The 26,337-nt window shown below is 38.2% G+C and overlaps 1 protein-coding gene across 8 annotated transcripts in view; it reads right to left on the reverse strand.

The window, feature by feature from the left end:
* Positions 1-26,337, reverse strand: part of LOC127624790 (tyrosine-protein phosphatase non-receptor type 13-like) — a 104,503-nt gene that overhangs the window by 55,693 nt on the left and 22,473 nt on the right. For all 8 annotated transcript variants that reach the window (XM_052099678.1, XM_052099677.1, XM_052099673.1 and 5 more), the window contains exons 3-7: positions 16,627-16,793; positions 16,211-16,276; positions 15,708-15,893; positions 12,716-12,809; positions 8,039-8,599 (exon numbers count right to left, since the gene is read on the reverse strand). In XM_052099678.1, coding sequence (XP_051955638.1) covers positions 8,039-8,599; positions 12,716-12,809; positions 15,708-15,893; positions 16,211-16,276; positions 16,627-16,793 — 1,074 coding nt within the window. The remainder of the gene's footprint in view (positions 1-8,038; positions 8,600-12,715; positions 12,810-15,707; positions 15,894-16,210; positions 16,277-16,626; positions 16,794-26,337) is intronic.

The following is a 26,337-nucleotide window of genomic DNA, read 5'->3' on the forward strand; positions in this document are numbered from 1 at the left end:
CTGCGTTTCACGGCACTTTGCAGATGTGAGCTAAAGAGAAAATGCCTCTGGACTGATGCCAACCACAAGCTGAAAGATAGTGATGGAAGAGAAACCTTGTGATCTGTCAAACAAAGGTGCAATCATTTTGTTGACACCTCAGCAGTGAACCCTGTACTCTTTGAAATGTGGTCAATAATGTTGATCTGTCAAGTCAAGTCAAATTTATTTTCATAGCGCTTTTCACTACAGACGGTGTTTCAAAGCAGCTGTACCTGAAATTATGCTATAACAGAAAATGAATGAATACAATGCCAATATTAGTTATTTATGGTTTAGAACTATTAGTGATTAAAATTAGTAAACTAAGTAAGTGTTGTGGGTCAATGGTTAAACAAAATGATTTTGTATGAACTGGAAGTTTTAGTGTTAAAGTCCTTGAAGTCATTCCGAATTAACTGAGGAAATACATGTAGATGCATTGTCCATTGAGTTTGGCCGATGAAGGCTTTTGTTAGTGGATAATTCATTTTCTATGAAGTTTAAGAGAGTGTTGTCCCTCCTTTGACCAAGATGATATTATAGTCTGGCTGGAAGCTTATGGCAGGTCATTTTGGTGAACTCCATCCTGAGGCCATGCTTCAGACAGTAGTTCATGAAGAATCCCATGTCTTTGAGTTTGCATCAATTCATCCTCTGTTAAGTCCATTTTAGTAGAAATGTTCAGAAAAATTAATTCACACACAAGAACTTGTTCTTAGTTACCTTGTTAACTCAATAAAACCAAATTAATTTCCTTTATGTAGCCTTAAAGTGATAGTTTACCCCAAAGGTTTTTCCTGCTTTTGTGCAACAAAAACACAAAGATATGGTGCCTTGATCCTGTCTTGGAATAATAATAATATGGCATTGAGATTACATAGATAAAAAGTCATAATTGTGAGAAATATAGACGGAATTACAAAGTCACAATTGTGAAATATAAAAACGCATTTACGAGAAATAGTCACCATTTTGAGATATATAGACGGAATAACGAGAAAATCACAATTGTGAGACAAGGTTGCAAATTACAAGATACAAGTCATTATTGTGAGATATTAAGATGCAGTTACGAGAAATGGACCTATTGCGAGATACAAGATCACAATTACGAGAAAGTCATAATTGTCAAATATCAAGACGCAATTATGAGACATAGTACAAATGTTGAGGTATAAAGATGCAGTAATGAAAAATGAAATGAGTCCTATGGACTACTTTTATGGTACTGTAATGGTTCCTCTGCACTTTTGAAGCTGGACCACCCCCAGACAGTGTCCATTCACTTTTATTGTCTGCTAAAGACAAGTCTGGCTGTTCGGCCAAACATCATTTCTGTGTGCCACGGAATAAAAACAAATGGTAAATGGTCTGCACTTATATAGTGCTTTAACCTTAGAGGTTACCAAAGCACTTTACACTGTGTCCCAATCACCCATTCACACACACACTCATACACCAATGGCGGCAGAGCTGCCATGCAAGGCACTAGCCTGCCATTGGGAGCAACTTGGGACAAGTTGGGACAAGCATTTTCCTTTTCCCAATCCAACATTCTCGTCAACACTTCCTCATATTCCTAATCTCTCTCCAGTAATTGTTCTTTGAAATCTCAGGAAAAAAAATTCTCATTGGAGCCATTTTAACACTGCATAGTGATTTTTAATAAAAATGTATAATTGCAAGGATTCATACCTGTGAATAGAAATCTGCCTCAGCAGTATCAAGGAAAGCATTTATAAACATCCTCACCTTGTAATAATAAATGACTGTGATTGGCCCTTCCTGGCCAGCGCTTAACAGTTACCACATGACAGCACCGTCTACTCGCTGTTTCTGCAACGTTACGGACCTCTGGACCTCTTTTTAATTATACTGAAAAAAATGTATAACCATTTAAATAATAATGGACCGAAGATAATAAAATGCTGTCGCTTGGTGCCCCCTGGACGTGGTGCCCCTGGGCATGTGCCCAATTGCCCATATGGCCTCATTGGCCAGATTATGGCCTCATAATCCAGCCCTGCTCCTCTGATCTTGATGTTCAGAGGCCTAGGACAGTTAGGAGAAAAACGTTGGTGATTATATCCACTGAAAGTCATAAATGCAAATAGATTTCCACTTAAAACAGGAAAAAGAGAAAGAACAAGGGATTAATGAGGTACAGTATTATAATTTCAGCCTGATTCACAGAAACAGGAAGGAATGCCCTGTTTATTTCATCTTTATAATTAGCTCTTAGGGGGCCAGAAAACACAGAAGCTCTGATGACTAAAGCTGCTTTGTTTTGCCCAGTAAAGCAGTGGTTTTAAATGGTTTTAAGATTAAGTCAAATCTGTTGTGCTTCCTGACAGTACTTAAATATGCATGTAGTGAGATGCCATGAGATGCTCTAGATGTGTTGCTAGAGGGTGTCAAGCAAAATATGTATCAGCACAGCATTTTTAAACTGGCTACATGCAGGTTTGTGTTTCATCTGTGTGCTTTATTGTCTTATTCTTTCAATTATTGATCAAATGTAAAAGACAAACAGCCTCAGGGTCAGTGGTTTTTCAGCAAACACCCCCTCTGAGATACTTTTCAAATCTATGCCTTCTCTTTTATTTTGCTCTATTGTTTCATAGTCACATAGCCTGTAATGAACCACAAACACGGTCTTATAGGGATATATCATGTATTATTTATTTTATTTTATAAATGTCCAATTAGAAGTGTTAATGAAGTCAATATTCTGTTTTTCATGAACATTTTCCATCTACTCACTAGCCCTTAGAATTAAACATGCAGTTGGTGCTACTGTGCCTTTAAGAAGCCAGGAACAGCACAAAGACTTTCTCACAATTTTCTTTTATCATTAGATCTTCTGGTGTTAAAGGAACAGTTCAACCTTAAATACAAAAATCAGTCACTTTCAAGATTAAAAAAAAAAAAACGTTTAAAAGGGGGAACCAAAAGTACCCTAAACGCAGTCAGTGCAACTCGTGCATCATATTACAAGTCTTCTGAAGACGTAAGCTAGGTTTCTGAGAAACAACCCAGCATTTAAATCATTATTCAGTATAAAAATCTTGACATCCATTACATTCAAAAAAAGAGATGCTAGTTTACAGTGTCGTGAGAAAACTTGCTTTGTTTTGCACTCAAAACAAGAGTTCCAAAAATGACTTTCACAGGCCACTGGTGACAGTCTTTCTGTACCTCAGTGAAAGAGATCAGAGCAAATTTCGAGAAATTCGTTGATAAATTGTTGGTAAAACAGCTAAGCAAATACCTCTGAAATTGATCCTAGGAAGTACAACTCCTCAGATGCTACAGGAAATGCAGATTATGCATATGTGTGATTTGAGAAAGAGATTAATATCTGATCAGATATATCTAATATAGAAGTGGTGGTGGTGTAGTGGACTAAAGCACATAACTGGTAATCAGAAGGTTGCTGGTTCGATCCCCACAGCCACCACCATTGTGTCCTTGAGCAAGGCACTTAACTCCAGGTTGCTCTGGTGGGATTGTCCCTGTAATAAGGGCTCTGTAAGTCACTTTGGATAAAAGCGTCTGCCAAATACATAAATGTAAATGTAAATGTAATATCAACAACGAGACCATTAATAGATAAGATCATGACAATTCACAATTCATGTTAACACAAAATAAATACTCCATACAATGAAAACCTGTGGAATTTTGTGGCTGATTTCATAGAATGTGTGAATTACATTAAAAGAGATGTAGGAAAAATCTACACAGCCTCTAGCGGAACGTGGGAGACGTGCTTGGAAAAAGCCTTTAGATCCACATAGCCTACTGACCTACAGGGTGAGAGACCATCCATAAAAGTAATCCAAACAGATGGACAGAGCATTAACATGAAATAATCCCTTTCTGGTCTTATCCATTCCTTATGTTACTTGGATATGTTGTCACAATCTAACCCTCCAGGCTTCCTAAGAATCCAAATCACAAAACCATGTGCAATTCTACTCATAAATGTCCGACTAAAAATATAAAAACAAATATGGGGTCAAATTTTGACTAGTTAGCATGAACAAGTTAGCCCCAGCTGGTAGACACCGTAACAATAACATGGGAGAAAAATGTATCTTAACCAAATGATGACCATTCAAGGGTATCTGTGTGTTCTGAGGAAACCGAACAACATATTTCTGTGCCTCTATAAATAGTCTGTGTTCAATTACCTTCATTTTGCAGATAAAACAGCCACCAAAACAATGAAAGTATGCGCTCTATGCCATCATACATGGTGGCTTCTGCTCTAATGGAGTTGGTCATTCCATCTTTTCATGATTGTGGCCAATGCAGCCCGTTATTCTCAGGGAAATATGTGTGACTCACGATTTCAAGAGTGGACAGACAGACAGCAATTTAATCCACTTAAAAAAATCCTTGTTTTCTTGAAAGTCTAACTTAAAGGAATAGTTCACCCAAAATGTTTAATTCTGTCATCATTTACTCACCCTTATGCCATCCCAGATGTGTATGACTTACTTTCTTCTGCTGAACACAAATGAAGATTTTTCGAAGACTTTTTCAGCTCTTTTGGCCCATACAATGCAAGTGAATGGGTGCCAAAAGTTTGAATCTTTAAAAATCACATAAATCAGCATAAAATTAATCCATAAATCTCCAGTGGTTTAATCCATGTCTTCAAAAGTGATATGATAGGTGTGGGTGAGAAACAGATCAATATAGAAGTCATTTTTTACTAATAATACTCCTCCCTGCTCAGTCAGTATCCACTTTAACTTTAACTTTAACTTTTCAAATTCTTCTACTTGTGCTTTTGGTGATTCACATTCTTCACGCATATCACTTGTTTCTAGCAAAAGATAACTTGAATATTGATCTGTTTCTCACCCACACCTATCATATCACTTTTTACAAAAAGGGTGAAGGGTGTTTAACAAATGTATGATTGTTTTTTGTGCAAAAAACTTTACTAACATAAGTGAACCTCAAGGAACATGCTAAAATAATAAAAAAGTAATGTCATGACCCCTGTAAAAACAACAGCCCCAGACAGAACTGCTTAATGGATCAATGAGTCCAAGCAAAGCTGGACGAACTGGGAAAATAATGTTTTTGGTTCTGAGCACAGGCTGTGGTAAAAATAGCAGCCACACAGCTTGTGGGCTCAGTTTGGGCCAGGCCGGGTTTATTATTACGAAGAGAAGCTTCACTCCATCCAGATGGAGGCCAGGTGAAGGGCACGTGAATGTCGCACATATGACTGCATAAAAGTTTGAAGAATTCAAACTCTGTTCAAGACCCCAGGAAATCTAAATTTGAGTTTTGTGGCTTTTAGTCCATGTATGTTAGCTTTGGAAACATCTGTATGCTAATGTACACTTAACAGTTGAAAACATGTTCTCAAGGAAAATTATCCAATCACCATAATGATAACTCATCTTGCACTCATGGCATATGCAATACATTTTTCTAATAAAATGCTCTCTAGAATGAGAAAGTCATGTGCCTCTAAAAAGCAAAAGCAAGTATCAAATCATGGTTCTCATGATAAGGGTGTCCAACTTCCCGTTTCACAACAATGATAAGCAAACTGTCCTCATCAAGCCATTTCATGTGGTTTTTAAGGAGGCAATAAGCCACTGATAAACATAGAAACAAAGATACACATAGGGTGACAGAAGGACAATAGATGTGAGAGCAGTGGAAAGTTTTGAATGAAATGCAAATGGGAAATGGTGTGAAAGCACCAAAGAGAGAGAGAGAGTAAAAAGCTTTCAAAAGTATGTGATCTTTGAAGGGCTAGAATTATCCATCTCTCCACTTGGTTCAAGGAATCTGGTGCCCTCAGCCAGATTGAGTCATAAAGAACCTGGCAACACACGGTATGTGTAGAAACCACGCAAAACCCATTCATAACTTTAAAATTCACTCCCACACACATGTATTGATATACACACCTCACTTTAATGCTGCAAGATGTGTATTTTTACATTATGTCAAGCATGGTTTTAGCTGTCACTTCAACTTCGATTTAACATTTGGCTTGAAGCCTGAAGAACAAAATACTTTGGAGTGGAATTTGTTTCTGTAACTTTCATAGCACTATGTTAAGCTACAGGCTTAATTTATCATGGACTAAAAAGGGGTTAATAGGAATAGTGTCAATACTGGCTCTGTTGGCAATATGTCTACGTTGGCAATCACATTTTCTAAAAAAAATACAGAATAAAACCAATCGTTCATACAGTGCATAGTGAATAAGACATTTACTTATAGCACACGTGAAGTGCTTTTACCTTGGGCTGCATCCGAAAACGTAGGCAGCAGACTTGATACCTAATCAGTTCATGGCTTAACTGACCTCTGTTTTGAATGAATGGAACTCTTAAGGAAACTGGTCTCCGAACAGTTTGAAAAGCACCTTATTTTCATCGTACCTCCATAAACAGCAGACGTCCAGGATGCTGGATCTGCTCAAGTTGTTGGTTATTAATATTTTTTTTACTATTGACTTTTAATTTTAAATACAAAAGTAATATATTTAAATTGTGCACTTTTTAAACCCTCACGCTTTTATTTTGACATTCTAAACTTTCCAGGAAGTCCTGTATGTGCCTGTTTGTAGGCCAGTTCACAGTAGTTTAATTCACTTCTTAATCAAATTCTGGTAAAATGCACCTCCGGTGTAGTTCAAAAATGCATATTATAAGTGAACCGAACTATTGAGCATCTACATATGAAATGCTGTTTTTGAGTAGCGCTCAAATATTAGACAAAAAATAGGCGTGTGTGTGTGTGTGTGTGTGTGTGTGTGTGTGTGTGTGTGTAAACAGAGCAGCGCCACTCATTAACGTGCTGGCACTGCGCATACTATATTTACTTATTAAACCCAGCCTTTTGTGATTCACAGAGCTATCACACGTCTTCAAGTGGCTTTGAATAAAATACACAAGTCATATGAACTGCTTGAATGGTGTTTTAACGGTTGTTTTATGTCATTTTTGGAGCTTGACAGTAACAAACATGACTTACACACAGTATCGGATTTGGTTCGGGCTCGTCGGACCGATACCCGATCTGTCTAAAAGCTTCAGTATCGGAGCCGATACTGATCCAGGTATTGGATTGGTGCATCCCTATTTATTACATCTGTTCAGATGAGATATGCGCATATTTGCAGACAGTATATGATATTAGTTTTATTGATATTTGCCTTTTTATCATTAGACAAGACAGTTAAATGTTACATGGAACTGTTGCGGAGAGAGAGGGAGAATTAAACAGGTGAACACTTTAGCATTATGAGCTCAAATGCGGCTGCCGCGGCTCTGATATGCGGACAGTTTAAATGACACTGTGTTACGCACCGGTCTATTACTGTAGTAACGTGAGGGCATGTTTAGTCGTTTACATGTCTCAGTTGCTTCACATGCAAGCAAGCGATTTTTGGCACCCTCAAGAAAAAAGAAGAAAGAAAAAAAATGGGCTAAACCGGAAAATTGATAGATGCAGATAATTAAAAAAGTCAGAATAGCGGCGATTTATTGGTTGACCACTATAACCTATAGTTCCAAAAAGCAACTATCGTCAAATTTATATATCAGTTTTATCGGTAAAACTGATATATCGGTCTACCTATAGTCTCTGCTACAAAACTTTTGTCCACCGCGGACTGTCTGCATGCAGCCCAGTTTATCTAAGCACACGGACAGCCTCTTTGTGTGCTATCTGAGCATGAACCTGGTGTGACTGTACTAAAGGAGTATCACAATGCAGTTGTAGTGTGCAAGCTCTGCATGCTTACATACAGGCTCAAAGTCAAACCAGTATACTTTGAAAGGTTAGCATGCTTGACGTAACGGCATGCAGAAAAACTATACTTTCGCCTAAAACAACACAAAATAATCTGTGCTTGTTCATTTTATATTTATATTTTCCTTTCTAAGTGGGCAGCTCATTGTCAGAATAATTTGCAATGTACACCAGACTTCAAAATAATTTGTCTATCCAAAACTAAATCAGTACTCACCATCCATGGCCTGTTTGAGCGCCTGCAGTTTCTTATGCTTCTCCTTGATCTGGTCGTAAGCACTGTTGAACGGCGACCCCACAGGCTGGCTCGAGTTGTGATGGACTTTCCATACATCCAGGCTTCCAAACTCAGAGTAACGAGAGTCTTGGTCCCTTGTTGAAGACTTATGTCTACCAGCTGAGTGAGTAGTCAAAGCACTGCTGCCTCTTCGGGCATCATCCAGGGCCCCAAACCGGAGCATATGTGGGTCGAGGAAGGCCAGGTCTGCTGAGGAAGCCCAGCTCTTGTTTCTTTGATGGGGGAGAGAACGCTGGTCCACTTCCTTGGGTCGGCCGCGTTGTTGCTGAAGTTGTTGTTGACGTTGGTGGTAAACTTTGGCTGAGGTGTCGGACCCTGCTTGGTACTCTGATGAGGGGTACTGAGAGAGACCCACGTCCGCTCTAACAATGTCCTGGATAGAGAGAGAGCCCATAGAGCGGCTGAGTCCACGGTTCAGGTTTGCCTGCTCCTGGGTCCGGGCTCGATAACGCTCCAACACACGATGGGCTGCACTTCGTCCTAGGATGAAAAACACAAGTACCAAAAAGTCACTCTAAGGTAAAAAAAAAATGTAAGGGTTGAATATACAGCATGTGAATTTGCATAAAAAGTGAAGTATGAATCTAGTTGACTTTTTTAGCTTGAATATTATTATGTTTGCTTGTAACATACTCTTCAACACATCAAAGCATGTCCTAACCAGATGCAACGCAACAGCATGACACACAATAAAATGTGTGCTTTTCCATGTTAATCAAATTTTTTTCCCTAACCAGCTGCAACGATAAGAAGCTACAGTACATTCTATAGATGGTTTGGTTTCTATTTCATCATTGTTGCACCGGGAAGCCCTGTCCGCACACTGTGAACTCTCATTAGTCCAAAATCCTTCTCATAACAGTACATTAAAGTCGTCTTCTCACTAGTTAAAAATACATTAAGCCAGGGTCTAACTAGCCAGTTCAAAACAACTCCATTTTGGCCAAGTGTGGATTATGCCTTGATTTAGGACACAGTGTTAGGCTGATTATGTTTTTAAAAAAATCCCCAAACAAAGACCAAAATGATCAATTTTAACTCCTCCTAAAGCTCTCAATCTACATCCACCAAACTTGGCACATACCTTTAGACTGTTCTCAAAGGTTGAAATGGGCCAACTGTAAAAAATGTAAAAGTAATCATATATTTGTCTGTCTGTCTTTCTAACTGTTGGGCAAGTTAAACCATCAAACACCTACAACAACCAAACACCAGAGTAGCCACATTACAAAACATCCTGGCAACCACCCACAACACCCTAGAATCACAGTGGTGACTGTTGCATGGGTAAGCACTAGGGAGCCTCCGATCGATCGGCATTGGACGATATTCACGTCCTATGACTCGATCGGTGATTGGTAATTTGGCCGATCGAATAAACCGATTGTTCATGTTGCAAAAGACATGCGGCTCCTTTAAGACTTCAGCAGCACTGTTATGGCATCACGGAGGGTGGGAAATACTGGCATTGTGTTGTAATACAACAAACTTGATTCAGCAGTTAAGAACGATGCAGTGGGAGAGGTATGGCAAATATGAAAACAGCACGAGCTGTGAAACAGTCCTTATTATCGTTCATGGCGGTAGCTTCTCGGTCTCCGACAGGCATAGGCATCTCGGTAATAGCACGAGTTACAAGACAAGGTGTAAATCAAACATCTTCATTAAATATCTCTCGATTAAATGGCATTAATAATATAGTAGCACCTGATTGGATATTTATGATATACTGAATAATGATTTTAGTGCTCTGACATGTGATATATTTTTTGAATACTTGTTGTTAACAGTGTTGTCTTCGAGGAGCATTTTATTGGATCCCCTTGTCTGGGTCTGAGATTAAAATGAACCCTAAATGGCTGCAAGAAAAGAGGGAAAATAGATGTCTTCTAGTGTTTACGATATTCTCTAAAACCGCTCTGATTTCACCCCGAGCTCCCAGCGACATGCTTTTTAGCCACGCCAATTCCAGTCCTTGTCAGTCAGAAAGACTTGAATGTTCCACATGTTTTAGTCTTCAGGGACTGTTTAAGCAATGGACCACTTGACAAGTGACCTTTCCTCTTGGGTTCCAAGAAAAAGTTTAGTATATCGTAGAGGCAAAGACAAAGCTGGTACAATTTCAAGCCTTGGGGAATTGGGCATGCCAAATTGGGGAAAGTTTTAAATTAAAAAAATTATATATATATATTTAAGCAATATCACACGAGCAAAGAGTGCGATATGGCCCTACATTAGCACTGCTGTGATTCGGCCACAGGTAATCACAGCAGTGCTGATTTTGGGCCATATAGCAACATGCATTTGTGCATGGAACTACTTTATTATGCGGCGGACCAAAGTCTGCCATTGCTGGTTCAAACATTCCACCCAACTTTCCACCTCCCTATCCATTTCTCTGTCTTGCCCTCTTTTCCAGGACACTTTCAAAAGCACAGTGAGCATAAGAGTCTGAACTGAAACTAGACAAGCATCACCACAAACCAAAACCAGAGCGTTTCATTTTGGAAAATATGACCGAATCTTCCCAGTGGTTTCATTGGTGCTACAGCAGTTCTTCACGCAAAACAAAAAAATTGGCTGCTTATGTAACTGTGGCATGGCATCAATCAGTCATGGATATTTCTCAGGGTTTTTTTTAAAGTGTGTTCTGTAGAAAACTTTGTTTTCATGCTGTGGTATCTGGCAACACTTTGGGGTCATGATGGGAGAAGACAAGCCTGCTTAAATGGTGACTCATTTCACACAGGTTTATTTGTATGTCTTCATACAGATGGAATCAAACCTCAGCAGAAAAGTAATAACTGTAGTATCAGGCATCCCAAGCTATGAATTGCTGTCATTGATGTCAATAGTGACATTTGAAATGTATTAGTTATATGAAGTTTGATATCTTTCAATATATTCTATTCTAGGCTTATCTAGCTATGGGTTTAGTGCCTCTGGAGTGCCATTCAGCCGTTAGATATCTGTATTTTAAGTCTAAAATACATTATTGCTTATTGCTTTTTGAATTTCAGTTTTTACCTTGTGTTGTACTTTAGTGAAGCACTTTGCACTAAATTGTTAAAACATTCTATAAAAATAAAGTTATTATTCTTATTTTGGTCAATTTTATGATTTATTAATTTTTTGTCCTGATCTATTAAGTTATTTATAAAGTATTTAAAATGCAATTCACACAAGCCAATTACTCTACACCTCACACTACTATGAACAAGTTTTCAATTTCCGACTTTTAAAGTAATTTTATATTTTTAAGTAAAAAACGTCTAGTGCTAACAAGACTAAAGTGCTAACATTTTAATAATAATAATAATAAATTAATTAAAGTCTAGTTGAAAGTTGAAATTCTTGAAATTTTGGCATAATCTTTTATTATTATTAATATGTACTATTAAATAATAATTATTACATTTTAGCTCAATATTTAGATATATTGAATATTAATATTAAATGTTGTAAATATAAAAACAAATTCACCAATAAATCTAATTTATGTGGTGTAACCAACTATCAAGTAGCTATATATATATATATGAAACCAACATGGATATAAATATAATATTTTTACGAACTTGGCACATGTTAAAAAAAAATAAATAAATCTTAATTTCTACGTTTTATGATCTCAGACAACCTTAATTGTCAACAAACTATTTGCCATCTCTGTAAGGTGTGTAATGCTAATATCAAGTGTTTTTTTTTTTTAGAAAATTAAAATCAGCTCTTAAAAACACTGGACGTGAAGGAAACAATTTAACTCCAGAATAGTAAATTAACTACAAAACAACTAAAAACATCTACATTCTACAAAATCTATGGTCACTTTAGGCAATAGAACATCTATTTCACACTGGCTAGTTCATGTACAGAGACATTTCCATGCTGTGAGCAACATACTGTACACACTGCATAATGCAGAACTAGTACGAGAAGAATGCTATTCCAAACACAGCCAAAGTCTACAAAATCAGCACATTTGTGGTATTTGATAAAGCAATTCTCCAGAACCTCTATAAAAAAGTACAAATCACAAAATCTCAAAAACATTTCCCTAGATCCTGAAATCTCATGATAATCGGAAAACTCCTCTAGCAATCTTTAGTTTCAGTTTTGCACTTTCATGCACTGTTGCTGGTGCTGTTCTGACTCGTCTCCTGTGACAGGGAGGGATCTTTTATTTCTTCTGATCTGACAAGAACTGACCCCTGAAGATCCAAATCAGAATCATGTCAGTACTGAACCCTGCTTTGTTTACATTCTGAGTCACTTGCTTCAGAACTGGACCAATGGTGAAATATGAGTCAGCATGAATCAGTGCACTTTATGGTTTTCAAACAATCATCAGCAGCATTATAAGGTAACATAATCACACTGAAAAGTTCACGTTTATTAACAGGGACTCTAAGTGTATGGTTGACGCAAAGACAACAAAAATTTTTTGGGATAAACTCCCCACCAGGAAAGGGAAACCCCTGGCTGCTATAAGGAATTGCATTATGTCTTATTTCACATCTAACAATACCAAAAGTTTTATGTGTGTGTGTGTGTGTGTGTGTGTGTGTGTGTGTGTGTGTGTGTGTGTGTAGTTACCAGCTGGCAGGCCTTTCCCTCGTAGACGTTCACGGATCTCTTTACTTCGCTCAGGAAGGGATTCTTTTTCAGTTTGAGACAGAAGACCGTCCAGCTAAACACATACAAATAGAGAGAATAAGAGAGACACAAATCGACAGAGGTAGTCACAGCTTAAAGTAGACCTATTATGCCCCATTTTACAAGTCTTAGGTGTCCCCAGAATGGGTATGTGAAGTTTCAGCTCAAAATACCCCACGGATCATTTATTATACCATGTTGTAAATGCCTCTTTTTGGGTGGAATAAAAATTTAAAAAAAATGCTGATTTTGTGTGTGTGTTCCTTTAAATGCAAATGAGCTGCTGCTCCCCGCCCCCGACTGGTCTCCGTGAATACAATCAGAGACAATGGTAACTTCAGCTGCATTAGCCGTGGAATCAGCTAACGAATCACGATTCGGAAAGGCGATTTGCAAACATTCACAAACTATTAAGTGCGATACTTACATCTTCAGGATTAGTTCAAGATAAAACAGTTGGTACCAATCCATGCTTGAGAATCAAATTTCCTGCTTTATATTGACACTTATTCACAAAGCAGTCCGGTGTAAAATGATTTGCACAAACATACACACATTTTTGTATGTTTTGGGGCACATTTCCTTCAAAAACAAAACCTGTCCATTACTTCAGTGGCTCTGATGCTGGGAGTACATGAAGACTCTTATGACGCTTACAAAGCCGAGACATTATTGTTCTCACTGTATCTGCTCAAGTGCGGAAAAAAATGGCGGACTGTGTGTAGATCACTCAGGGGAGGATCTATGATAATAAAGTGGAGTCAGTCACCAGTCGTGGGCGAGGCCAGCTCTAACGTGACATCACTTGTGTCAAACCAATCATTTTGACACACTGATTTTGATTAATAGAAATATAAGAAAGAGGAGTGGGTGGACTTTTTAACATTGTAGAGTGGTTGTGTACACACATTGCCGACTCACATTTATGTACAAACACAATGTAAAAGTGAATTTTGCATAATAGGTCCCCTTTAAGGTATAGCTCACCCAATAATTAAAATGCTGTCATCATTTAGGAAAACCCCAGGTCATCAATAATCACAAGATGGACTACTTGACATTTACATCCCCAGTGTGGGAAAGGAAAAAAATAAAAAAGGTATGTTATGTAGAAAATAAGGCACAAGAGAGGTCTGTTCCTGGCAATATGATCATTAAGTACCACTTTGTAATTAAGCTACTGGGAGCATACCACAGAGGAACAGGAATGCAAGAAAACAAGCACAGGAAAGACTATTAACTACCTTTTAAATTGAAAGCTCTTTTATAGGGCTAGGCGGAGCAGAGGCACTTTAGTTAATAGAAACAGTGTGTTTATATGTTTGTGGTAAAATGTTATACTGTAAAGGTCTTATATCATGAACAATACAAATATTTAAAAGGCTGGAGCAAGGGACAGTGAGTGAGTGGGTGAAAGTACAAATACTCAGGTTAAGTCGGTGCTTGAAGTGGGCGGGTACTCATCGGTACGCAGTACCTGTACTTCTCTAATTTAGTCTACAGAGTACCGGTAGTTTATCTTGCGTACCACGACTTCCCAGAGTCTCCCGGTAAGATGCAATATGATGTCTTTATTAAATATAAGTCAGTGATTTGATAAGACCAGTCAATCACTTTTATATGACCTTCCAAATATCAGAGCGCTCTATGCGCATAACTCAGCGGTGAGTTTAACAACACTCAGCACGTGCAACAGCATTAGTGGTCGTCAAGCGATCCGTGGACAAGTTCCTTAAGAGCGTGCAGGTTTAAGCTTGTCTGGCATAGTTCGGTTACACTCTTCTCCAAAACATGAATCAGCAACTTTTGGGTGAGCACATTTTATTCACTATAGTGTCTTATTCACTCGAATGCATTTATGTAAATGATTTAGCTGCTGTGTGCAGTCAAATCTACAGACTTAAAACAAAAGATAAAGCTGTTACAGAAGTGATATCAGCTCATATGCACAACCTTTTTTCATAAAAGTTAAATTATGAAAACTGAATCTTAAAAGGATATGTATTGAAAATTAGCTTTTCAATACATGACACAGACAGACAGACAAACCGACCAACAGATACAGACAGACATACAGATAGACAGACAGATAGACAGACAGATAGACAGACAGATAGACAGACAGATAGACAGACAGATAGATAGATAGACCTGCCTAATATTGTGTAGGTCTCCCTTGTGCTGCCAAAACTGTGCCAACCCACATTTCAGAATAGCATTCTGAGATTATATTCTTCTCAGCACAATTGTACAGAGTGGTTATCTGAGTTACCATAGACTTTGTCAGTTCGAAACAGTCTGGTCATTCTCTGTTGACCTTTCTCATCAACAAGACATTTCCATCCACAGAACTGCCACTCACTGGATGTTTTTTGTTTTTGGCAGCATTCGGTGTAAATTCTAGAGACTGTTCTGTGTGAAAATCCCAGGAGATCAGCAGTTACAGAAATACTTAAACCAGCCCATCTGGCACCAACAATCATGCCACGGTCCAAATCACACTTTTTCCCCATTCTGATGGTTGATGTGAACATTAACTGAAGTTCCTGACACGTATCTGCATGACTTTATGCACTGCACTGCTGCAACGCGATTGGCTGATTAGATAATTGCATGGATGATTGTTGGATGACAAACAAAAAGAACACAAAAGGAGATATTTAACAGAATGTCCAAGCTACAATGAAAGTGAATGGTGACCAGGGGCTTCTTGCAACTGGGCCCTGCCATTTTAAAGGCTAAACATAAATCTTAAAAAAAAAAAAAATACAATCTTCGAAAACGGTTTGAGAAAACATGATTCATTTAAACCACCGGACGTTGGAGGAAGTGCCTTAGAATGACTTAAAATAGTACATCATCAAAAACAAATGGGGAAAAAAGGAAAGTCAAAGGAAACAAAGCAATAGATCATGAAAATGAAGACATGTACCTGAGAGAGGCTGCCAAGAACGAGCCTCACAAGTCTTCTGATGTAGGAAAACGAAGGATCACAGTTGGAGCTGCGGATGTGAGTGCTGCAGGTATCCAGAACTGAGCGTATGGATAGTCGGGAGAGAGTCGAATCATCACACATTTTGAGCAGAATGCTGTTTAGGTGTTCGCCTAGTTTCATTGGCTAAAACAAACACATTAAGGTCAGTAAAAAGACCATTGAGACCGTAAAAGAAAGTTGCTAAACCTTTAAAGGTATAGTTCTCCCAAAAATGAAAATTCATCTTTAGATACAAAAGGAGCCTCAGTCACCATTCACTTGCCTTATATATATATTTTTTAGTCATGCAATGAAAGTAAATAGTGACTGTTATTCTGCCTAACAGGCCCTTTGGTGTTTTACAAAGTCATGCAGGTCTGAAACAACATGAGGATGAGTGAATTATGACACAATTTGCGTTTTTGTGTGAACAATCCGTTTTCATTTCCCGAAGGACTCACCTGACTCTGGGGAATCTCGTAGTCAGCCCCCCAAAACAGTGTCATGCCGAGTGAATACATGTGCATCTAAGTTAAAAAAAACAAATTGAGATGTTATGGCACGTAAAATAAAGAATAGCTAATGATTGCATTTAATATTTCAAATCCCCAATAAGACAGTAAATCAACAGGCAGCCTTTTCATAATGACTTGGGGCTTATTATCTGTAGATTAAATATAAATGTAAATTAATAAATGGCTATTTAAAAAAAATCAGCGAATACCGAGATCACATTTTATTGCTCAAATAGTCTGTAACGTGAAGTACAACTCTGTTGAACATCCCATTAAAAAGAACACACAAGCACTGAAAAGCTTCTTCTAAACATACACTTTATGCATAGCTTGTCCCCAGATCATCAAAATCCACACTGTACCTTTTCCATATCAGAAAGTGAGGAGAGATTGTGGCCATCCAGCACCTCTGGGGCAGTAAAAGCCCTCAGATCCTTCTGAGTAACGTTCTCATCAGTGAACGATATGTTTCCGGAAGGCATGAGCAACAGTGACCATGGAGAGATGATGAAACCCAACGCAGATGGATCTGTGGAGGATGAATTACAAAAAACTCACTAAATAAACGTAATAATACCATTAAGTCTTGGTGTAAAGTGAGAAAACAGACTGATTTAAATATGGTTCACACTCAGTTTGAATCATGCTTAGTACACTCTAAATAAATGTCGGTGTACTGTACCAAAAACCCAGTTTGCCCATATTACAAACATACAATTTAGTTTTATATAAACAAATAAGCTAAGCAGGTGTACAGCAATGCATCCTTAGAAAAGTCATTATAATAAAATGGATTGTTATGGACTGTAGGCCAATGATTGGCTTGTGTTCAGTAATATGGAATAAACAATATATTGCCTTAAAAAGCCACTTTTTGTATTGTCTTTTTAATGCTTTATTCGAAGGCCAAAATAATGCATTTTAAATATCAGAATGTAATCACATATACAGTCAGGTCCATAAATATTGGGACATCGACACAATTCTAATCTTTTTGGCTCTATACACCACCACAATGGATTTGAAATGAAACGAACAAGATGTGCTTTAACTGCAGACGTTCAGCTTTAATTTGAGGGTATTTACATCCAAATCAGGTGAACGGTGTAGGAATTACAACAGTTTGTATATGTGCCTCCCACTTTTTAAGGGACCAAAAGTAATGGGACAATTGGCTGCTCAGCTGTTCCATGGCCAGGTGTGTGTTATTCCCTCATTATCCCATTTACAAGGAGCAGATAAAAGGTCCAGAGTTCATTTCAAGTGTGCTATTTGCATTTGGAACATTGCATTTCGCATCAACAGCTTGAAGCGGTCCACACTGGATGCGTCAACACAAACATCTTAACCTGTTGCCCCCCCCTTTTTGAGCACAAACCATGAAAATGGCATAACTGAACTTAAATGGTTGTATGAACACAGTAGTATCTTTTGAAAGAAGACACTTTGGGCTTTATTTCCCAAGTTTCAGAATTAATATATGTTGTATTTTATAAAGTTAGAGAAGCTGAAGTTTATAGTAATGGAAATATTTTGTGCTGAGCATGTTTTTATAATCTAAAAATACAATAATAAAAGTGCCAAGACAACCCAGAAATGCAATGTTCTCAAAGCTACAAGTCTAAAGAAGATGATTAACAAAAAATGTGGTTCCTGCGAGCTTTTCCTCTGAAAATTGCTTGGCTATTCTGAATAAAACTACAGCGCATTTTTAAAAATAGACTGGAGACAGGCTCAATTAGTTTAATATAAGATAATATACAGTTTTACAACATGAATGTTGCTCAGATTGCATAGTTTTTTGAAGAACGATGACAAAGGGTAATTCTTTCAATTCTTTTCATGTAAACAATGGAGAATATAATCAATATTACCCAGATTGATCACTTTTATGGACAAAAAGTGCTATTAGATGTTTTTCAATGAACGCTTGACATGGACAATTGACCCAAGTGTGTTGAACTGGATTCAAAGGTATGAAGTCCCGTTTTGATATTTCATGTTTGCATTTGTACTCCTGGCACAAATAACTAAATGCTGTTTCTGGAGCATTGCTATCATTGAAACAGAGAACGGATATCAATGTTGAACCCTTAGACCTTTGAAAATATGTAGAAGTTGTTAACATTAACTACATTTATAGATGGTAAATTATATGTTAAATGTATGCAGAGTGACGTCACTCCCGAGTGTGGGGAAATTGCATATCAACAGGTTAAACCATTTAATTGGTGTAGTAGCGCCAGCGGATGAAGCACAAAATGGAACTCAACACCCGTTTATCGTCAGTGCGACAGAACCGCCGCAACGGATGCTTCCAGTGTAGGTGGCATCATTGATTATAATGGAGTTCTGTTGTTTTTGACGCGATGAGACGCTCGTGTCTGGTGTAGACAAGGTGTAAGTTTCCAACATTTGGCTAGGTTGCATTTAGCAAATCTGCACAAGTACCATTACAAGTACCATTACAAGTACCATTACAAGTACCATTACTAGTTTCCCACGCTCAGGCATGGGAAAGTTACTAGACTAGTTAGGTAGCTCATGGCATTGGACTAAGATCATTTCCTCGACACGAGTACAGCACGATCTGACTACACACGTTTCAGGAATGAAAGAACTCTTGAGAGATTTGGTGGCAGAAATCACATTCTTTTCATTTGCACGTACTAAAGACCTACATTTCTCTGTGAAAGAGTGCAATTTCCTTGAACAACGAGGCCACTGGGATTTTCTTTGAAAAGATGGTTCACGACAGTATATTTGTCTTTTTTGCAGTTTTCTTTTTTTCCTCTTCTTTTGAACTGCAGAAGCAAAACAATGGGGCTTTTGCAGTTCAGCTGAGTTCTTTAAGTGAACACGGCCCTGCGGTTGTGGCTGAAGCAGCTGTACAGAGATGAATCATCCACTCCATATTGTCATTTAGTGGAAATGTGGAATTGCTTCTGAGCAAGTTCTAACATTTAAAGTGCAGCCAAGTTTAATACCTAGGGTTAGGGGTTTTAAATTAAGTTTTTGAAAGTAAACAGCATCTATAATATTGACATTCATCATCTATCTAATATTAATAGCATATACAGTAATCCCAGTCATCACTTTGTTTAAGCCTCTGGTATATCCACAATTATGTCTTTGTTAAATAATCTGTGCAATGTGCTCAGTAAATAACAAAAATGCATTTGTATATTGTCAAAAAGTGTTCAAGAGAACACAAAGAACAAAACAAAACAAAACAAAAACACATGAAGAAACTAAATTCAAGCGGCAATGCTATAAAGCACTGGAATCCCCAAAGTAAACACACGTTTCCTGTGGAAACCGTCTGACCAAGGTTGGACCTTATTGTAAAAAAATCTAGCAGTGAGTGTTCTTGTTCTGGGTTGGAGCACAGTGGCTATTCCAAAAACTATATTAAAATAATCTCCATGCCACATCGCACACAGATCACATCTCTAGATTTCACTTTCTTGCCTCGTACAGCAATAATTGCTAAAAAAGCTTGAGGAGTTGGTGTGCTATGACATGGTGTCTTCTAGTGGGATGCTGAAGCACGGTCAGAAATATCTCAGAGCATCTGATAAGCCTTTATCTGATCCATCAGAGACTAGACCAGCTGTAGTTCATAAGTTCACAACATGTAGCTACACAAAAATAAGATTGCAAACTGCAAAAAAATGTTTTTCCCAGTTTTCTGTGCTTGGATTGACAGATTCGAGTTCCAGCAAACTTCTATCAAACATGTGGGTGATTGTCATGAAACCTTTTAAGAAAATGTCCTATTTTACTCCCAAATCAAAAGAAGCAAATTGGAAAATATATTTTGCATATAGAAAATGAAGCCTACTTTTAAGGCTATTAAGGTTTTTTACATTATGAAATTATATTCATGAGAGTTGTGCACATTTATCTCCCAATTTGCATTACTTTAATGCAAAATAAGATGGTCATTGTGATATTTTTATTACAGCAAAGTGAAAAAATTATATAATATTTGAATTATGCATTTATAAATCAAAGTACTGTAGTACTTCCCTTCATTTGCACCGATTTTAATTTACAAAATCAATGTAAAATAGCATATCTTTAACTGTAATATGTGGAATAATATATGTTACGGTAATAAGAATCATCATTCACAACAATGGGAATAGTAAAAGTAAAATGCCCAGAAGTGTTATGGTAATGATAATTATGGGGTCAAATGTGTAAATATGACCAGATTTCTGTCTAGTGACTGAGTATGTTTATTTACTTAGTATCTGTTTATTTTAGATGGTCAAGATTATTGGGCAAGTACTACCAACCAATGACCTAAATACCTATTTTTAAACCAAGCAAGACATGGACATTTTGCATAATGAATACCATAATAAATAACCTTGCTAATACTTTAAAGGGCCTACCATTTTATTATAATTCACGTTGTGGAGCGGAGGGGGGCGGGGCCGGGTCGGAATATCACATGCCCGGTCCCCAATCGGCCTGATGAGGCGCGCGAGCGATAAAGGTGGCCGGTGACGATGGTTCGAGAGAGAGAGAATTACGGGCATGTCCATCATGTGTGTGTTTATGTTTTTGTGCTTTTGGTTTGAGTTGTCATTAAATTATGATTTATATTGACAAGCCGGTTCTCGCCTCCTCCTTGCCCATCTTTAACTGTGTTACATTGGTGCCGAAACCCAGGAAGGAGGAGGGATGCCCGTTGCAGAGTCCTCGACACTGCCGTCCACCCAGGGGAGCGCCGCTGCCATCTGCCGGGTGACGGAGTAGCCCGACCGCCCGGATGCGGGGAACGGCCGCCGAGGGAGACCGCCATCCGCGAGGGTAGGAGGGAAGAAACACTCCGACCGCCGGGAGCGGTAGGCCCGTTCCTAGGGGCGGAGGAGTGTCCCCATTTTCTGCCAGAAAAGCGGAGGGGCGTTCTGCCCGCTGGGGGTCGAAGGTTTGACTCCAGTTCGCCTGGGGTTGGAGGAGGCGCGCGAGGGATAAAGGCGGCCGGTGATGATGGTTCGAGAGAGAGAGAGTTACGGGCATGTCCATCATGTGTGTGTTTATGTTTGTGCTTTTGGTTTGAGTTTTCATTAAATTATGATTTATGTTGACAAGCCGGTTCTCGCCTCCTCCTTGCCCATCCTTAACAGTGTTACACACGTATTATACATTGAAAAACCACAATCAAATTTAGCCTAGATTTTTATTGCCTATGGCTGGGCGACATGGCTAAAACAATATCTATTTTTTAAGCTTTTGATGACATGTAATACCTATCTTGAATTCATATTATTTGAACTGGTTTTTTATTTCTTTACAAAACTTAAATGGCAGAATTAAAATCATAGCAATATTTACAATGTTGGTTAACAATATAGGCAACAAATACAATCAAATATATTGTACATTTCTGATACAGCGCCCGAACCTAGTTTTGCAAGTGGATTTGCTTTCCAAAATTGTAAATCTCATTGCTTTACAAACTTGAGGCAATGACCAACACAATGGTTATGATTTCAAATGCAAGCTTGGGATTTCTTAAATATATGTGCTCAGACTTTTTAAATGAATGAAATCATTTGCTGACTTTAAGTCACATCCCATGACTCCAGTCCAGGGTGCAGAATTTCTGCAAAAATTGTCAAGAGGGACCTTTGCCAATGAGTTTTCCCCTAGAGCAGCTCAAGGCCAGATAACAAGCTACTGTGAGACCAAGATAGTCACGCTTCCTTCTGCAAATGCATACCGAAGCGACTACATCATCTTTATCATCATCATTCTCCCGACCCTGAAAACAAAAGGCCAGGTCTGATGAATAAGGGTACAGTAGTTGTCTGGAAGGTTGACAGAATGAGAATTGTCTACTAACTGTGAGAAAGACAGTTGAGATGTTTGGAAATCTAAATTTTTCCTCCACATCTAGTCTTGAAACTTAAGATCTTTGCATTTGGATGTAAACGGCAACTCTTGGGCAACAGACCTCAGGTTGAGAAGAGCTGGCAACATCTCAAAATGCCCCTAACTGCCCACCAAGCTGCTCTTTAGGAAACCGGCCGCAGGGATAATAAAGAGGCTTTTGTTCACAGCGGTGACACACAACACTAGCTCACACAGTCTTACTGTGAGACAGCGGACAGACATAAGGCTGAGTAAGCCTTCCCATAAATGTCACTGAAGTGTCACCCTTCTCTCCAGAGACAGAGATAGAATGTTTTATCTGCACCAGCACACTTCTTTGAAACAGACTGGTGCTATTTATGGTCATTGCCAGCTCTAGAGGAGGATGTAGATATATTCTAATCACTCTTAAACAAGTGTGAATTGGTTGAAGAGAATGCTAAACACGCACATATTGATTGAATAACCCATTTAAGCAAAGAGTCAAGTCAAACCAAGGGATAACGTCACTGCTGTGGCTTGTGATACAGTCGGAAGGGTTGCAATGGTTTTGAACCATTCGCATGTTAAGGACAATAGAGTAAATGTGGGCATAGTAAAATATTTTCCACATTTTTGTAAGGTAACTGCATTGGCTTTTAGGCATGGTGGGTTTTTTATGTTGTTGCATGCCACATATTTTGTGACTAGGGGTACAAAAATTACCAAATTAGCCATGGTTTCTGCCACAATAACATGGTTACAACAGTTATTGCTAAGATAAATGAAATGATTTTCAAATTTCACACTGAAGAAGTGAGCAGTGCTCCCCAGTGAGGTTTCTAAGTTGTTATGAGTTGTTAGCATGTTGCTAAGTGGTTGCTGAGATGTTCTGGGTGGTTGCTAGGGTGTTGATAGGATGTACTGGGTGGTTTCTAGGTGGCTGCTTTCTGGCTTAAGTCAAAAGAGCCCACTTCTATCTCTCTATGATACTTCAGTCCTTAGATATGGCTTGAGTCCCCGCAAATCTATGGGATATTTAACATTGACTAGAATGCATTGTAAGTTTGATCGGAACGCCTCAACAAACCGCATGATTTGAAGTATCATTAACATATCTAGCACAAATAGTGTGGGACACAAGTAACACACTGCACTGTATTTCTTTGGTTGGAGATTTGTTCAAATCCTTAACCCCAAGTATAAGGACTAGTAATAGTGATGCTTGCCATAGCAAATTATACTCTTGGTATTTTGATAGAAATTGTAGCTAGGTACATTTGTGTCATACTGTCATGAAACAAGATTGGTACAAGAAATGTGGCCTTTTAAAATCAACAGATTGGTAATGAAGAGTAAATTAATTGCTAATGGATACCTCTGAAATGTCAAATAAAGACTTACTCAACAGCAAATCATTTAACTTGCCGAAAATGACAAGAAGGGCTGTAATTATGACATGAGGAAAAAGAAAAGAAAATTTAGCATAAAGCAAACAGAAAATGCTACAACCTGACCGAACCAGAGAAACCAGGAGAACAAGGAAAAAAATCTGACAGAGAGTGACAGAGATTGTCATCGATACAGACCACTTCAATAATAGACTAAACGGAATGCAAACATTGAATATTCCACTAATTTAAAACAGCCAGGAAAACAAAAAGCAATCTGGAAGGCATAATACTAATGTTTTGACACGTACAAGGTCAGACGATCTTTAAACGTATTCAAAATTAAGTAATATTCCCTGCATGTTACTTGGCAACAGAAATGACTAGGTTCAGCAGAGATCTAGATGATTACGGCATCATAAACACATCATCGCAATAATCCTCAGAGCTGCAGAAATCAGGCTACATGCAGAGAAAGGATGAAGGCCCTGTACCAAAAAATATATGTGACCTGCCTTGCGGTCTACTTCTAAGGCAGCATCATAACTGAAATGGAACCTAAAGAGTGACCAATATGTAACTCTTTACAAAGGCAGTAACTCCATGTGTCACACAAACAGCGCACAGGAAACTCAAATCTTAAAGGGATAGTTCACCCAAAAATTGTAATTTGATCATTATTTACTCACCCTCATGATATCCCAGGTGTGTATGATGTTCGTTATTGACCAGTGTAATTTATTCACCAGTTCTTTAACACATTTGTAGAAACTTAGAAAAATATCTTAGCTCAGACAGTCAACATAAACATCATCGAAATGACTCCAGTGTTAAAATGAACGTCTTCTAAAGAAATGCTATCACTTTTAGTGCGAAAAAAGATACATATTTACAGTTGAAGTCAGAACTTTACATACTTGTACACCATAGCCTAAAACAATTAAACTCAGTTTTTCACAAGTCCTGATATTTGATCGTAGAAAACATTCCCTGTCTTAGGTCAGTTAGGATCACTACTTTATTTTAAGAATGTGAAATGTCAGAAAATTTGTTGAGAATTATTTTTTTTCTGACTTTATTTCTTTCATCACATTCTCAGTGGGTCAGACGTTTAAATACACATTGTTAGTATTTGGTAGCATTGCCTTTAAATTGTTTAACTTGGGTCAAACGTTTTATTTTTTTTGCGTAGCCTTCCACAAGCTTCTCACAATAAGTTGATGGAATTTTGTCCCATTCCTCCAGACAGAACTAATGTGACGGAGTCAGGTTTGTAGTCCTTCTTGCTTGCACATGCTTTTTCAGTTCGGACCACACATTTCCATCAGATTGAGATCAGGGATTTGTGAAGGCATCTCCAATTCCTTGACTTTGTTGTCCTTGAGCCATTTTGCCCCAACTTTGAAGGTATGCTGGTGTCGTTGTCCATTTGGAAGACCCATTTGCAACCAAGCTTTAACTTCTTGGCTAATGTCTTAAGATGATGCTTCAATATATCCACATAAAATTTTCCTTCCTCATGATGCCATCTATTTTGAGAAGTACACAACTCCCTCCTGCAGCAAAGCACCCCCAAAACATGATGCTGCCACCCCCATGCTTCACTGTTGGGATGGTGTTCTTCGGCTTGCAAGCCTCACCCTTTTTCCTCCAAATATAACGATTGTCATTATTACCAAAAAGTTAAATTTTTGTTTGATCAGACCAGAGTAAATTTCTCCAAAAAGTTAGATCTTTGTCCCCATGTGCACTTACATACTGTAGTCTGTTTTTTTATGGTGGTTTTGGAGCAGTGGTTTCTTCCTTGCTGAGCAGTCTTTCAAGTTATGTCAATATAGGACACGTTTTCCTGTGGATCTAGATACTCGTCTACCCGTTTCCTCCAGCATCTTCAAAAGGTCCTTTGCTGTTGTTCTGGGATTGATTTTCACTTTTCGCACCAAACTACATTAATCTCTAGGAGACAGAACGTGTCTCCTTCCTGAGCGGTATGATGGCTGTGTGGTAGCATGGCGTTTATACTTGTGTAATATTGTTTGTACAGATGAACGCGGTACCTTGGAAATAGCTCCCAAGAATGAACCAGACTTGTGGAGGTCCACAATTTTTTCTGAGGTCTTGGCTGATTTATTTTGATTTTCCCATGATGTCAAACAAAGAGGCACTGAGTTTGAAGGTAGGTCAGTTTAGTACACCACCTATCAAAGAGTCTAAAGGCTTGACATAATTTTCTGGAATTTTCCAAGCTACTTAACGGCACAGTTAACTTATTGAATGTAATCCTCTGACCCATTGAAATTGTGATATAGTCAATTAAATGTGAAACAATCTGTCTGTAAACAATTGTTGTAAAAATTACTCATGTCATGCACCAAGAAGATGTCCTAAACGATTACAGTTTGCTAATAGGAAATTTGTGGAGTGATTACATTTAGTTTTTTTAATGACTTCAACTTAAGTGCATATAAACTTCTGACTTCAATGGTAAGTACTTTTTAACTCTAAATCATCGTTTCCGGCGAGCTTCACGAGAGGGTGGAGTTAACTTAAAGTGGTCTCTCATGTGACTTATTCACGTTGCCAAGATACAGAGGTAATCTCACGTTCTCCACTCACACTAATGCACCATTGTGAGTAAAGAAACAGATCAATACAGATCTAAACTAAAACCAACCAAGCTACAGTACAGCATTCCTCCTCCTCACGTGTAAACAGTGCTACTCTACTCTCTGTGACGCACTTGTGTCAGTTCTCGTGCATTTCAAACGGCAATGCGATTACGTCACACCGCTGCAGAACGGAAGCATGATTTAG

This window comes from Xyrauchen texanus, chromosome 31, assembly GCF_025860055.1.
Source record: "Xyrauchen texanus isolate HMW12.3.18 chromosome 31, RBS_HiC_50CHRs, whole genome shotgun sequence".
Taxonomy (NCBI): Eukaryota; Metazoa; Chordata; class Actinopteri; order Cypriniformes; family Catostomidae; genus Xyrauchen; species Xyrauchen texanus.